This window comes from Cryptomeria japonica, chromosome 3, assembly GCF_030272615.1.
Source record: "Cryptomeria japonica chromosome 3, Sugi_1.0, whole genome shotgun sequence".
Classification (NCBI taxonomy): domain Eukaryota; kingdom Viridiplantae; phylum Streptophyta; class Pinopsida; order Cupressales; family Cupressaceae; genus Cryptomeria; species Cryptomeria japonica.
In genome coordinates this window covers 462,341,977-462,358,945 of record NC_081407.1, presented here as the reverse complement: position 1 = coordinate 462,358,945, position 16,969 = coordinate 462,341,977, and the positions used below count along the sequence as shown (strand labels likewise).

At 35.5% G+C, this 16,969-nt stretch overlaps 1 protein-coding gene across 1 annotated transcript in view; it reads left to right on the top strand.

Annotated features, from left to right (window-relative positions):
• Positions 1–4,355: 4,355 nt before the first annotated feature.
• The window catches only part of LOC131855810 (uncharacterized), a 117,943-nt gene continuing 105,329 nt past the window's right edge, over positions 4,356–16,969 (top strand). The window contains exon 1 of the mRNA XM_059217525.1: positions 4,356–4,758. Within this exon, the coding sequence (XP_059073508.1) occupies positions 4,525–4,758 (234 nt within the window). The 5' untranslated portion in view covers positions 4,356–4,524. The remainder of the gene's footprint in view (positions 4,759–16,969) is intronic.

Here is a 16,969-nt window from a genome sequence, read left to right as displayed (position 1 = left end):
TTCAAGACCAAACCTTCTTACTATGTCTTTTGTGAAAAAATGGATGATAATTTAAATAAAGCACTTTGCTTGGTACATGGAATACAACCTCAATTTAGCACACTACTTACAATTACAATATGCACCTATTTTGTAAAAAATGACAAAATTAATAAATTCAACCATATAAAAATCATAGTCTAACTTTAAATTAAGTGACTTTAACAAAGGTTAATTTTTATTTTAGTAGAACATTAAATTAATGAGCCTTTAATAACTTTTACATGTATTTTTCATACTTTGACTTTAGCAAATCATGCATTATTAACTAGTATTCATATATTAGAATGCACAATTGATTGTATTTATTTATAAATTAAAAATAAAATATATCATATTTTTTATTTTTAATTAATAAATAAATATGATCAAAAATGTATTTTAATATTTATATAGACGTCATCCAATGAAATAATCCATACTTATCTTTAATTTCTTTTTTAATATTTTACTTCCCCCTTTTTCTAGACTTAGGAGCTATAACTTGTGTAGATATTGTAAAGCTATAATATCAAGTCTTAGTATTTATAATTATTCTTACCTTAGACACTTAGCACTAGGTGTTTATATTTATTATTAAAATTTAGACTTTAGACTTAACATATTTATTAAGATTTTTAAACAATACTACAACACAAAATCTTATGTGGAAATAAAATTGATACAATCACAATAAATAACACATGAAGTGGCTATTAAAAATTAATTTGACATTATTCTATGTGAACATTCTAGTTTCTTGTAGATCTCATGAGAATACTGCTATTTTTTTATTTATAATATTGTTTCACATCCTTAGATTTACACAAGAGTCGATTTTTCTCTATTAACAACATCCATCCAAGAAAAAATTAAACAAAATAAATAACATCAATATAAATTGTAATATTGCTATAGGGATTCAACTGTGTAGTTTTCGAGTCAAACTCATTGACTCGTGATTCACAAGTAGTGGTTCACAAGAACCAGACTCTCATGATAATGAATGGTCCACTTAGCACTCATTGCATGCAGGTGATGCTTATAGAGGTGAAGCATGGATCAATGAGTTTGACTCAAAAACTACACAATTGAATCCTAATAGCAATATCATAATTTGATTTGCTGTAGAAAATATCTCCTACTTACCAATTGAAATAAATTATTAGATAAACAATGGCTATCATATATAAATAAAATTTGAATAATAAGAATTAATGTTTAAATAAAACAAAAAAAACATAGTCTAAAATTGAAAATCTCACATTTTTCTTTTTCAATTAACAATTACACTTCCATTTCTAATTTATTGTATTTTGTTTACTTAACATATATATCCAAAATACTTGTTTTCTACATATATATCCAAAATACTTGTTTTCTATATTGCTAGTCTAAATAGGAAAACACATGAGTAAATTAAAGTAATAAGCCCCTAAATAGAGGATTGTATATTTTTATTTACTCTAACAAAACTCAATTTGCATTTTTGGACACACTAGAAGAATGCTAGTGAATGTTAGGGAGTTTGGATTCTCAAATCATATTCAACCTTTGTTTTTTCAAACTTAAAATTATTTTTATATCTTTTTTTTTAAAATATTATTTTAATTGTTAAATTTTATATAAACAAATATATTAAGGTCACTATTTATAATCTATCTTGGCAAATTTAAAATCAAAAGTAATAAGCTACCCTTGGTTTGTTGGTGAAGTCAAATGGAAAATAAAGAGTCCATGACAGATCAATTGTTGTTGTATGTAAGGCCTAATACAAAAATGTATAAGGTTTAGATTGTATTTGGAGATTTTGTTAAAATATATCCCTTAGACCTTTACTCCTAGTCAAACAATTTGGTTAATAGATACTCCTCAATCTTTAAATTTTAATAAAAATAAATTGGTAGAATAAATAGCCTTCGAAATTTCACTTTTAAGAAGAAAATTTGTGTCTATTTAGAATAAATCGAAGATTTTTAATGTCCATGAGGCCAAATATAGCTTATGGGACAACAAATTTTATCATTTTTTATTATCAAAATATTGATGTCTTCTACTATATAATTTGATAATGAATCCCACATTCCCTCAACTGCCTACTTACTAAATAAATATTGAAATGAAGTTACCACTAAATTACTTGTGTAGTTGACCTAAATGTCATTATAAGATTTACATTCCAAAATAAAGAATTTTTTTTGGTTTCCACCATCCCAATTGTGTAAAAGACAAACTCTCTTCCTATAACTTTTTCAAGGCATATTTTTATCTACCTATTTGATACTAAAGATAATGCAAGTTAGTCCTCAATTTGGATATCAGAATATTTTATCTCCAAGAGATACTGGCCTTTTGTTGATAGATAGAAGTGGGGTTAAATACCTCAATGTAATATTTCTTCTTTCTCTCTATCATCTTTTTCCAAATAGACTTGTGAAACTTAGTTTACAACAAATATATTTTTTTCTCCTATTATTAGGATAAACATTTAAGTGAATGTTTCATTTGTAGTTTTGCTTCATCTATGAATTGTTTCTTTCACTCTTGGCACCTTTGAAGACAACATTGGGCTAGTGATTTGTCTCCATCTATTCAATATTTTTTTGAATACCTTAAAAGATGTGCCATAGCAATGAATTCAATAGAAATTTTACTTATTTCAATTATAAGAATCTTATAGGGAACCAAAGTTTTTAACTTGAATTTGTTTGTGATAACATATTCTTGGATTGTCTCCATTTGCATCCATTTGGTGTTTGAAGTGCTACTAGCCCAGATTTCACTATGCATCTTTAAAGTATGAATAGCCCAAATAAATTTTCTTTCTACATCTTTATTAATAGCCCAAATAAAGTCTGAATAGTTTTCCCATCCCATAACTTTTCTCTTTGCATATATTTTAAAGGGAAGAATGCATTCTCTAGCTTCCCAAAGTTCTATTCCTTTTACAATTTTCTCAACTAAGCTTGTTGTTGGAATCAGATGCAAGGTATTAATACTCCACTATTTCATCTGAAATACTTCCTTCAAAATAAAGATTGAATTGTTTCTTCTACTTTCTATTGGAGAAGATCATGATCTTAATAGATTGCTAGTATTAACTTGCATACCTACATCTTTGCAAAAGTGCTCAAAGAAAAATAAACTCTCTTTAAACAATTTGGTTAGAGCTAACAATCAAAATAATACCATTAGCATACAATATAAGCTTGACACCATACTCTCCTAAAACACCATCCACGCCTTTCAAATTCAACCATTCTTCAAGTTTGTTGATATATAGGCCAAAAATTGCAAGAGATAATAGGTATCCTTGCTTAACTCTAATGCCACTTTTTTTTTTGAATTACTTGTGTGAATCTTGATTTCTATTTGAACCTCTTTATAGAGCCCTTAACGACTCTCAATTACATTGAGATACTAAGATCGTTCATTTTACACCATAACTTATTCCTAAGAATCATTTCAAAATCCTTCTTGAAATCAAGAAAATGACTATAAGGTTCCTCTTTCTCCTTCTATATTTTTTCAATGACATGTCTCGATGTGATTCCATGATCAATTGTTGAGTTCTTTGGTCTACAACTTTCTTATTATTTTACTCTCTTTTCTTTTTCTCCAACCCATTCATTGAATTTGTTCTCAACCATGCTACCAACAACTTTGAAAACATATGATTAATTATGATGGTTTGATAGTTGGAAGGATTGTTAACATCCCCCCTCTTAAAGATGGGTATTGCTAAGTTGGTACCCAATCTCTTGGAAACCTATGTTGAATATTTTTAAAATGTGAGGTGAGAATTTTCATCTTGCATTTTAGTTATCTAGCTTGAAGCTCAACCATGTCACTAGCCTTTCTTCCACCTAATTTCTTAATACCTTCCTTAACCTCTCTTATAAAGTGAATACTTTTGTCATTGTATTGACCTTGGAGGAACAACAATTTCTAACTCTTACTCATGCGCATTAAAGCCATTAAGAGGTCCTATTATGTTATTCTTTGTATATTTTTTTCTTGATTGAAATTCTCTCCAAAATAATTTTGAATTATTGTCTCCTAGATGTATTACCTCTTCTCTCCTTATATTCACAAACTTCCTTTTTTTCAAATTTACAAAATGGTTTTAACTTTATGTCCTCTTCTCTATACATAACTCCTTGAGAACTCTCTTACAACTTTACAATCCTCATCAAACGGCATTTACCTAATTAATTTATTTAAAATTTGTGCAACTACCTAATTTTCTAGTAGATTTGTGTTGTTTGTTTATTCGAATACTTTTTTTTTTATATATGTAGGTGTCATATCAAATATACATAAACACCATTCGAGACACATTTTATCCACGACAATAATTCTAAATGATACCCTGGTGCGGGAAACTTCTCTGTTCATCAAATTATGGTCGATAACTATAAATTTTTCATGTAGCCACGAAATATATATTACTGTAGATTCTGGATTTATGAGGGGTGTTGAGCTGGAGGATAGAAGGCTAAAAGAATGTGCAGGCCAATCTCATTCGTTCCTGCAATTGGCAAACTCTGTTGCATTCCTTCAACTTCAAGTGATCTCTCGGTTATAATCTCACTGTGTCACTCGGGGTGTCCATGGAGGATAAACAACAAATGCACATGCCGCCTCTCCTCCAAATCCCATTCCACCAACAAATTCAGACTATACTTCGACAAAGATAAAAGACCCAGGAAAAATTATTATCCTCCTCTCAAATTTCAGGTATAGTTTGCTGTTCTAATTTTCTTATTCCAGATTATAAATATAAAGCTTACGACCTGGGTTTACATAATACCATGATAGAGCATTACCGGAAGAGGCATGAACAAGTAATACCAAATAAAGTTGTGAGCTTTAGCTTTCCGGAAAGCAGTCTTGAGTATCATGGACGATGTTGAATATTTTTCCCGAACTATTGTTAATCTGTTGTGTACAACTGACAGCTTTATTTAGTTCACTCAATGGCCAAAACATATGCAATAAAACAAAAGGAGGAGTTAAACATCGCGGGCTTCCAAAAACCATTGTTTTAGAAAAAGAGGCTTTGGAAAAGAAACTGTACAAGTTTTTGAATTAAGCACACGAATACAAGTGCATTCAAGTACCAAAAATCTAAAACACATGTGTTGACTAGACATCATTATTACGTATGCAGCAAGACCTACCTTTAGGGACATGTAAAATGGCAGCCAAACCTTCAATAGATGCGCCAAAGGCCAGTGATAGGCAATTGTTGTCGAAAGCTTTCAACAACTACAATATTGCTTTCTTGCACCTTATCAACTTTATAAATTAAGGAACAAGATTGACTTTGCTAGGAGCTCATCAATAGATCCTTTTCTGTTGGCTAGATTCGCAGTTGCCATGAAATATAGCAGTGCTCATATACACAGGCAGCTACCTCTATATAATTCCAGTGGCAATGAACATTCATTAATGCATGCAATTTGATGCTCATGCAATAACTAGACAAGGATTGTTCATGAATTATCCTTCTAATAGTATAACCTAGTCCAGTACATGATCTCAGGGATTTGTTCTATAGCTTATGATGCCCTAATATGCATGTACAATTTCAAAAATGGCCATCATAAAGTCAGCTGCATGGATATGTTACCCGTTCTACCGGGATATTATAAGCTTTTATAAGATAAAGTCCCAGTGTCATGGAAAAGAGGATACTTGTAGCGTATTTATTGTTTGGAGTAAATTCAGTGTAAATAGTTGTGTCCCGCAACAACCTTGGTAGAGAAGAATGTGAAGAGGAATACATCATAAGGTATCCTTAGGTTAGCAAAAACGATCATAGAACAATGCAAATCATATTGTTGTTTTTCTTATAGTCCTTGTTCCATTGCTCCAGTTGAAATGGAAGATCCTTCACACGAGTCACATAAATTTTAATCCTCTTGGATAACAATGGATCATGTGTAGATAGCCCTTGGTTCAATTTGGAAACCTTTGATTAATCAGCTTTGCCAAACAACTTCTTTAGCCTATAAATATCTTTTTAGGACTTTTTGACTTCCTTGAAAGGCAACATAACTGAGGTGCAGTATGGCTTAATACAGTATCAATAAGCCGATCTTCGGCAGATGGAACTTTTTTATTCCCAAATGCCATCTGCTACAAGCCTTTGGTCCTTAAAGCAATCTCAATTGTAGAACCTAGATGCTGATAACACTATCTTGACAAACATCAGATCTAATGTAACGGATGGATCTAACCTGACAGAATCTTCTCATAACTAATGCGGGAATGCTGTCGGCTTCTTGCAGACCATTTATTCTATTTTTGGGCTTTTCTTTTTCGCCACTTTCTGGTTGGTGTAAGTGGAGGAAAAGCTGTGGGTTTTGTTTTTTATTTATTTAAGGGCTAAATAATGCTCCATTTTTGGTAGAGGTGAGTATGGAGCAGTAGAAATAGAGTTTTTGTTTTCAGCATAGAAGGAACCAATCTTGGTGCTCTCTATATACCTTTTTAGCTATGTTCCACGGAGTTCGGGGACGGGGACGGCAGGGGACGCCGGGACGTGTTTCCGGTATAGGGGTGCTTTTGGGTCATTTTCGAGGGGATGGTAGGGGACGGCTGTTAAAAAAATAGGGGGGGTTTTACAAATACAGAGAAATTTCAAATATGCATATCATAACAATGGTAAAGCATTCATCATAGACATTAATACATTGCATTAGACTTGAATTGAGATTTCACAAGAGAATTGACAAACATTTTACCAAAATTCAAATGCTTTTATCAATCATTGCCAACAAACATATGTCATAAACATCCATAATAGACATAAAATGATAAATATTAAATATTGAACATCCATAACTATGAGATGACACAAACTGTAAATAGAAAAGATAAAACAGAGAAGTCCATAATCAGCTGTCAATTATAATGTCAAGATAAACTAAGAAAATATATGGTTGTCCATAATCAGCACATGGTAGGTCTATGACTAAGAGTCTAAATTGTTGAAATTATAGCTAGCCTGGATTATGTTTCAAATTTAAATGTTGCATAAATGCAATTCAAATTTGGTGTATAACTTGTGCGATTAAATTACTATTGAGCTGGGCCCAAAATCACACCATGTAACTTGTGATTAAGTTAAATGTAAGGGAGACTCATAATGTAACTTGTAATTGAGTCTAGCCCCAAATGAAACGTGTGATATGCAATTATTTATATAACTTGTAATCAAATTATTGGGTTCGGCCCAATTGGAAAATGTAACTTGATTTAGGCGCCAAACTTGTCAAAAGGAAAATAATATGAAGAAGTCGGCCTAATGAGGCTAGGCCGACCTATGTAAGAGGATTGAGTCTTGTATATAACAAGACTCAATTATGGCAATCAGATTTATACATTCAATTAATCATTCCTAGCAATAAATATTCTGCCCTAGCGAATATCCTCTTTGCTCTTCTTCAGCAAATTGGTCTTCACAAAATCAACGAATTGCTTTATAACAACTGGGCGAATTTGTATGCCAGACCAAGCTGGAGATCTCCTTCACATATGTGCTAAATATTGTGCATGTCAAGCTCCATTCCAGTTTGGATCTGTGCATCTTTAGGTAGCAAACTTATTGGCAGATTTGTTGGGTGATATCAAGCTGTGACAATCATCTACCTTACAACCGAAACCCTGCCTGTGCATCTTCAGATTAGGGTCTACACATAAAGGAATTCATATTGACAAAGCACTGCCCTAGATTGGGAGTCATATCAGATAAGTGATCTGATCCTTATTGTAATTGTAATTTGCTTATACTAAAGGGTTTTGATCTAGATCTTTGATGTTGGGTTTTTCCTCTAAGAGGGAGGTTTTCCCAGGGTATATTGCGTTTTGTGTCTCTTGTGTGTTTACATTTAAGTTAATTTCTGAGTTTACTTAAATCTGATCACTAAAACTAACATGGTATTAGAGTCAGGTTCCTTCTATAAGGCCTAACAACTTGAAGGAAGAACTTGTACTTCTTCTTTTGCAGATTAGCGCTGAAGAAGTCTATGGTGAATCAGAAAGTTCAACAGCAATGTTTGCTTGACAAATTGAAGGCATCGATGTGACGATAGCAAGAATAAGATTTCGGGTGTTCTCATTCCTCTATTCTCAATTGTAGGGTCCACTTGGTTTGGAGATTTGCATCTGATTGCCTTATTGTTATTGGTGTCTTAACTAGTGCACAAGGTTCTCTTGCTTGTTAACTACTTCATCTGAGGGTGCTTTCATATGTCGGTTTGTGCACTTGTTTTCAGATCTTAGTATTCCTTTTGTTCCTTTAAGGGTTGCATAACTATCTTCCTAGGGATTGTAACAATCACCCTAGTTCGAGCTTTGTTCTTGTGTTAAGAATTTGTTCTAATCCAGTTCGAATTATTGAAGTTAGTATTTGGTTATACCCAACTCTCTATTTTGAGTATGTTTATCTCTGAACCTATTTGATGTGGTTTTCTATGAATATGTAATGATTTGAATTGATGCATTGATCTAAATACATCCTTGGCACTTAAGATTTCAGCATGTGTATTTAGATATAAAACTAGGAGTAATATGATGGATATAACAACAAACACAAATAGGAAGATTTAAAGATGAATAAATTTATAGGAGATTCAAAAATATGGAACTTTAGTTGAAAACATATAGTGTCCTCTAATCATTGGTGTGGTAGGCATGTAAAGGTAAGATGCCTTAGCCATCCTATTTAGTATCTATGCTCAATGATGACCTTACTATCTTCTTCTGATGATACTTGCTGCATAGTTCTAATGCATCATATTCTATGTAAATCTTGAAATGCTTAATAGTCTTGCTGCTCTGGCATTACATACTATCTTGGTGTGTCCTCTAACATCATACAGACTGTATTCTCTATTCTATAATAAGGTTGGCATGTAGGACTGAGATTGTGTAACACTTGGTTCTCTTTAGCTCTTCATAAAAGCTCTCATGTTCTTTGTTATACATTTATCATAACCTTGCTCTGTTCCTCTTGTGTAGAGGATTGCCTTTAGCTCTAATGCATTTCTTGTCATGGCTTTCACTATCCTCACATGATATTCATTGTGATATTATCTCTTCAATTTGAGCATACTGCCTATTAATTTTTTGAAGTAAGTATTCTCTTGATGATGAAACCTAAGATGAATGAGGTATCTAACTTATTGAAGTTGTCTTTTGATCATATGCTTGTGCTCAACTACAATGTGTATCCTTTTGAGTGGTTGATACTCATATCTGATTTTACGCATTCGCTGGAAAGACAATTTGGCTTATATACCTTGCTTATGGATTTTGTAAAATGTTAGATTGTTAAGGTTTTCTGAAGTCATACACTTGCCTTAGTTTTCTTATATGATCAGGCATAGCTAACTCTCTGTTATTCAACTATGGAAAACAATTTTACATTTAAAGAATGTTGTGTAGCTGTACACTATGATTGAAGTTGATCTGTAATGTCCCCTTCTCATTGATGCTCTTTGAGTGGTCCATTAGCCTATGCCTGAGACCTGTAGGCTAGGTGGAATGAGGAATGAGGGTCTAGCATTGATGAAACAAGGACTTACTATTTTTAGTAAGTCAGGGAATGGCCATTTTGATGTTACTATACTACTGAGCTCTCCATGTTCTGCCTCTGGACGCGATGATCATGCTTTTCTGAGCATTAGTTCTTGACTTACTATTTTTAGTAAGTGGCAGTGTGGCACAATTCTATTATTGGCAGTTGACAGGGTTCTGATTCTGTAGCAGTTGGTGGTCGTCCTGACTCAGTTTCATCCTAGCAGTGTTAATAATCAGTACCAGAGCCATATGTGAAATAATTGAATATTAATTCCTTATCCTAAGGTTTAATATTTAATTAATCTGATTATTGACGATTGATTTATTAAAATTGGGATTAATGCCTATTTTTCCCTTGGCAAATTCATGTCTATTAAAGAGATATCGAAATATTGAGAAAGATATTATATTTTTTTTATAACTTATCTCTAATATTTGCCAAAGTGCGTGGGTCCTTGCTTTAGCGTGGGAGTTGACTTGTGGGGAATGGCGCCACTCTTGGGGTCCACATGTAGTGGAGCGAAATGCAAAGGAAAAACGGTGAAATTTAAGGAAATGGCATTTGGGTTTGAGGTGTGTGGAGTTATAAGTATGAGACTTGGGCTCCTATTTTGATATCTTTGAAAATTGCATCGTTATGCTGCCGGTTTGGCTACTGAAAATCTGAGCTTCGAAGTTGGCTTCCTAGCTGAGTCTTAGTTTCGTACTTGCAATATAGTACCTAGCTGTGCCCTTGTGTTCCCATTGCAGATTGGTTAATGAGTTGCAGATTATGGAGTGATTGATGTTGGATTTGATTGTTTCTGGTTGCTGGTCGCGGGACTGCTGAAAGTGAAATTTGCTCATATCTCTTAACCAGGCGACTCCATCCATCTGGGTACCGGCTCATTCTTCCTTCCATGCCATGGCGATACAATGTGTGAGTTTTTAGCTGTTTTGATTGAGCAATGATTTTATTAGACAAAATCGAGCTTCCTAGGCTAGGCGTGGGTTTTTCTGTTTGCATTGGGATGCGCGCAAAATAAAATGGGTTTATTTGGGATGTGGCTTTGATTGGTTGTCATTGCATTTGATGTACGGTGGGATTGGGATTGATTTGAGTTGATTCAAGCAAAAAATGAGTGAGTTATGAGTGTTTTGATGTTTCCATAGGCTGCTGAAACTGTACTTTCAGCCTGCAGATCAGTGTAACAGAAAATTACAGTCATGTTGTAGAAATCTGCAATTATTCATCTCATCTCATCTCTATATTGTAAGGTTGTTTCAGTAGTACTGATCATCCCCTTCTTTCTGCTTTCTTTTGTAATTACCCACTGCATAAGTGGAAGAGGCTGGCTTGCCGCCTTCTAAGTTTTGTAATTCAGTTTTGTAATCAGTCCTCCTACTGAATAAGTGGTCGAGTGATAAGTTCAATTCAATGGTCCTCCCGCTGAAATATGCGGTAGAGTGATAGCTTAATGTATTGTCCTCCCGCTGAAATACGCGGTAGAGTGATTGAACTTCAGTTATTGTAATTTTCCCTTGGTCAGTTTACTGCCAAGAGCTTTGGTTTCTATCCTGCTGGATAAGCAAAAGGGGTTGGCTTGCCGCCCATGCATTGTAATTTTCAGTTTGATTATGATTGCTAACGATCCCCGGAACACCGTATGCTCTCACCCTCCCAGTCTGGGCTCTCGGTGAACAAAAGGTGGAAGGGTTCCCTTTTAGTTGTTTGGTTTATTCCTCTAACCTTAACAGGTTATTTGTTGTGGATGAATTGTTATTGGTCTAAAAACAAAAAAAAATTACTGGGATATTACATGATCATAGACTGACAATATCCTTTTGAGCAATCTTGGCATATGTTGTCAATGGTGGAAGTCTAGTCAATAAAGAGATAAGTTATTTTACATGTTAATTCATTCTATTGGGATATTTAATCATGTTGATGCTTCTCTTCAAGATATTCTTGAATTACCATGCCTTCAAGCTTAAGAGGGAGCTTGGTTTCTTCACTTGAAGGTATGCCATGATCATAATGATTGTGCTGTGGGTCCATTTCGTAAAAATGAAGTAAGAAAAATATTGGCATTTCTCGTCTTTGATTTATGGTAACTTATGTTGGCTGCCTTCCTTGATTGATTCTTATATTATGCAATCTTCATGAGACTTGGTTACCACAATTTTATATTAAGAATCAAGAGGGAGTTCCATATGGAAGTTTTTGAGAAAATATGAAGTTAGATGTGTAGCTCGTAGTTATAAGGAAATATTTGCTCTTGCTGCTAGATATACTAATATTAGAACCATTATAACTAATGCTGCAGGCTGGAAGTTGGATGTAAAGACTGTTTTCTTAATGTTGTTTATATGGAATAACTAGAAGGTTATGAGATAGAGAATCACGTGTATAGATTAAAGAAAAGCTCTTTACGGCCTCAAGCAAGCTTCTTGAGCTTGGTATGAGAAGATTGACAAGTATTTGATTAGTTTAGGATCTTGCAAGAATGATGCTGATTCTAACCTTTACTTTAAAAGTATTTTTTGGTGAAATGCTAATTTTGGATGAGTTATTTCTAGCTGGTGAAAATAGTCTCATCTCTACATGAAGAAAGAATTAGCTTCAGAGTTTGAAATGAAGGACTTAGGCTTAATGCATTGGTTTCCAAGGTTAGAAGTATGGCAAGATCTAATGAAATTATTCTAAGTCAAGAAAGTATACTGAATAGATTTGGAATGATGGATTGCGAACCTATGTCTACTCCTATGGAAACTAACTTGAAGAAATTGAATTCATTTTTGCAGATCCATCAGAGTACAGACAGTTGATTGGATCCTTGATGCATTTGTTATCAGCCACTTTATGAACAAACCAAAGCATTTTCATCTTGTTGTAGCCAAGCATATTCTAAGATATTTGCCAGGAACAGTTGGCTACAGGCTGAAGTATCCAATCAACACTGTCATCACCCTAGAAGGCTACTTAGATTCTGATTGGGCATGGAGTGTTAGAACACTTCAGGAATTTGCTTCAACTTGAGTTCTGCTCTAATTTCTTGGGCCAACAGGAATCAGTCCTCAGTTGCATTGAGCACTGCTGAAGCTGAGTACATTGTGAAGCAGTGTGGCTTCACAAAGCTTCTTGCTAGGTTGTTTGGGCAACCTTGGGAACCCTCAGTCATTAATTGTAACAATTAGAATTGTATTGAGATGTTTGTTAATCATGTGTTTCATGACAGGCCAAAATATGTGTAAACTCATTATCACTATGTTCATGATATGGTACAGAAAGGTGCCATTCAGCTGAATATGTTAGCACCGATGAGCAGATTGCAGCTGTTCTCGCCAAGCCTCGTGTTCGAGTGAAGTTTGTGTGCTTCAGAAAGAGACTTGGAATTGTGGAGGACACAACCTTGGCTGAGAGGGTGTAATGTCCCCTTCTCGTTGATGACCTCCTAGTGGTCCATTAGCCTATTCCTGAGACCCGTAGGCTAGGTGGAATGAAGAATGAGGGTCCAGCATTGATGAGGCGAGAACTTACTATTTTTAGTAAGTCAGGGAATGGCTATTCTAGTGATACTGTCCTACTGAGCTCTCCATGCTTTGTCACTAGGCGCGAAGATCATGCTTTTCGGAGCAGTAGTTCATGACTTACTATTTTTAGTAAGTGGCAGTATGGCATATTTCTATTTTTGGCAGTGGACAGGGTCCTGATCCTGCAGCAGTGCAGTGGTCTTCTTGGCTCAACTTCATCTTAGTTTTGACAGTAATCAGTACGGGAGTCATATGTGACATAATTAAATGTTATTTCCTTATCCTAAGGTTTAATATTTAATTAATTTGATTAATTACTACTGATTTATTGACTTTGGGAATAATGCCTAATATCTCCTAAGTGCTAGGCGAAATTTATGTCTAAGAAGGGGACGTCAAATTATTAAGGGAGATATTATTTTATTTTCATCCCAAGTGTTTGCCAAGTGAAAATCGTGGTCCTTGCTTTTTGGCGTGAGATTTGACTTGTGGAATGGTGCCACTCTTGGGGTCCACGTGAGATGTAATGAAATGCAAATGGGGAAAGATGAATTTGAAGCAATTTGCATTTGAATTTGTTGGTGTGAGCTTATAAATAAGAGCCTTGGGCTCCCATTCTGGAGATCTTGAAAATTTGCAATGTTATGCTGTCGGATTGGCGACAGAACTTTTGAGGCTTCGAAGTGCGTCTCCCTAGTGCTTCCCAGTTTCGTACTTGAAACATAGTACCTAGCTGCGTGCTGTAATCTACTATATTCTTAGAGCATATCTTAGTCATTTTTGGTGTTGGAGAGATTTTGGAACTTGCTGGTTTGCCTGTGGCTGAAGTGCATTTTCGATCATACCTCTCTGCTGGAGCGACTGACCGTTATGGGTATTGGCTCTTTCATCCTTCCTAGTACTGGTGATATACATTGTAAGTTTTTGGCATCTTTAGTTGAGCTTTGAATTCACTAGACAAAATCGAAATTCCTAAGCTAGGCGTGGGTTTCTGAAGTGCATTGGGATGTGTGCAAAATTAATAAGGGAGTTATGGTAGCATGTCTTTGGTTGGTTGTCATCGTAGCTGGTCTAGTGTGGGTTTGGGACTGATTTTTGGTGATTTGGATATGTATTGAGAGAGTTGTGAGCTTTTTAGTGTTTCCTTAGGTTGCTGGTTTTGCAATTCTAGCCTGCAGATTTGATATTAGCAGAATTTCATGTTCTTATTGGGATATTCAGCATTACTCTCTTCTCATATCATCTATTTTTTGTAAGGTTAAGTAGTAGTACTACTAACCAATTCTGATTTGTAATTCTCATCCCGCTGAAAAGTGGAAGAGGGGCTTGCCGCCTATTATCAAGCAAATTGTAATTTCAGTCCTCCCACTGCATAAGTGGTCGAGTGATGTCTGAGTGTGATTGTCCTCCCACTGCATAAGCGATTGAGTTGAGATTGTTATGTAATTTCAGTGCTCCCGCTGAAATATTGTGGTTGAGTGAGTAGAGTGCTAACTTTCTCAGCGTCCTTAGCTACCTGAAAGGAAGGACACGCTTCAGTAGAGTCTCCAAGTGTAATGGGAAAAGAAACACTGGCTCCATGCTTATGCCTATTTGCCTTGACATATGCCACCAATTGCCTCACCACCTCAAGTAGCACCACTCTGTCTGTTAGGTAGCGTGGTGTTGTGACGTATTCACACATCGCCCCATTGCAAATGGGGACCCCTACTTTTTTTTGCTTTCTGGGGTTTGCTTTCTAGGTGTTTAGGGTTTGTTTGTTAGCCTTTGCATTTTGAGTGTCGCGAGGGGATCAATAGGATGGTAGGCTTTGCTTGAGCCAGGGGAGTCAACAGGTGCTCCAGGTTAGGGTTTCTTTGAGAGTCTTCCTTAGGGCCTGGTTTTGCTTTTGTTGCTAATTGTGTCTTGCTTTGTGAGTGGGTATCATTCTTGAAGGTCCGAGCTAGGTCAAGTTGGTGAGTGATGAAGTCTGGAATGTCATCCTGATCTTCAAATACCCTAAAATTTGGCTAAGTCTGGAATGCCCTGATCCTGAAATTTGGCTAAGTCTGGAAGGTCCTGATCCTGAAATTTGACTAAGTCTGGAAAACTGAAGAATCCTCCAAAAACTAGATTTTGCAATATAACTCCTGGAGGTCCGAAACCACTCTCAAACATCCTGGAAGTATATATGGAATATAACTTAAAGTATCTCTTATACTTAAATGTTATATTCCATAAAATGATCCTGACGGAGAGTTCAAAATGTCAAATTTCGCTCCTGACCCTTACAAAGGGTCCAAAGCGAATTTCGCTCCTGACCCTTCCAAAGGGTCCAGAGCGAAATTCTCCATAAGACATTCTACTTTGACCAAAACCTAGAACTAACGCATTCCTAGGCTTGAATGAAGGCAAAAGAACTTGTTTGAATGAAGAAATGCGAAAAAATGAAGTCAAGATCATGGCCTAAGGTGAATTTCGCTCCTGACCCTTCCAAAGGGTCCATAGCGAAATTCATATTTCCTCTATTTTTTTCCTTAGCTTGACCAAGTTTGTAGACTTTTGAGGCATAATTGAGAAGGTTTGATGCAACTTTGCCTTGGAGAAGAGATTTTAGACCTTGGGATGATGGATTCTAGCTTGGGAGAGGAATTTCGCTCCTGACCCTTCCAAAGGGTCCAGAGCGAAAATCCTTATAACCCTCATTTTCCTTCCTTGTTTTGGATGGGCATTGGTTTATTAGGCATTGTGTGTGAGTCTTGATGTGTTCTTGCCTTGAGAAGTGTTTTTAAAAGTGAAGGATTTTGGCCAAGATTAGGAATTTCGCTCCTGACCCTTCCAAAGGGTTTAGAGAGAAATTCACTATAATCCTCATTTGCTACCTTGAATGGGCTTAAAACCTGGTTCCTCAAGTGGAAAACAATCTATATTTGCCTCCAGGAGAAGATTGAAGTTTTGAAAAATGAGCAATTAAAGCCTAAATCAAGATTTTCGCTCCTGACCCTTCCAAAGGGTCCAAAGCGAAAATCAACCTAAGACTCATTTCTGGCCTTATTTGACCAAATTTTGATTTGCAAGGCATTTTGAAGGGAAGAGTAGACATGTTAGGACGTTGGAAATGTTTGGAAGCTTTGAAAAAATGAAGGATTCTAGCCAAGAAGGTGAATTTCACTCCTGACCCTTCCAAAGGGTCCAGAGCGAAATTCCTTGCAAGCCTATTCTTTTGACCTTGTTTTGGCTTAAGACCTTATCCCTTGGGTGAAGGATGATGTTTAGTTACCTCTTGAGGTGATTTTGAGTTGGAAAAAGGAAGAATCAAGCCCAAATCATGATTTTCGCTCCTGACCCTTCCAAAGGGTCCAGAGCGAAAATCCTCCTAGACCTCATTTCCTTCCCTATTTGACCAAATTGTGATGTCCAAAGCATGTTGAAAGGGGAAATGGACATGATCTTGCCTTTGAGAGTGTTTGGAAGTTGTGAAAATGAAGGATTTTAGCCAGGAAAGGAAATTTCACTCCTGACCCTTCCAAAGGGTCCAGAGCGAAATTCCTTATAAACCTACCTTTTGACCTTTCTTGGACATGAAACCTTATTCCTAGGGTAATGAAGGATGAAATCCTACCTTGCAAAGAAGTTTCAAGTTTAGAAAATGATGATTTTGGGTCAAAAATGAAAATTTCACTCTTGACCATTCCAAAGGGTCCAGAGCGAATTTTCTCAAAACTTCTTTTTGCTATCAAGTTTCTGCTAGGTCAAGTGTGGGATAAGGCAAAATCAAGAGGAAGTTGCCCTTAAGAGTGACTTTAAGTTGCTAGAGACCATGAAAGATGAAGGAATTGAGCCTAGAGGTGATTTTCGCTCCTGACCC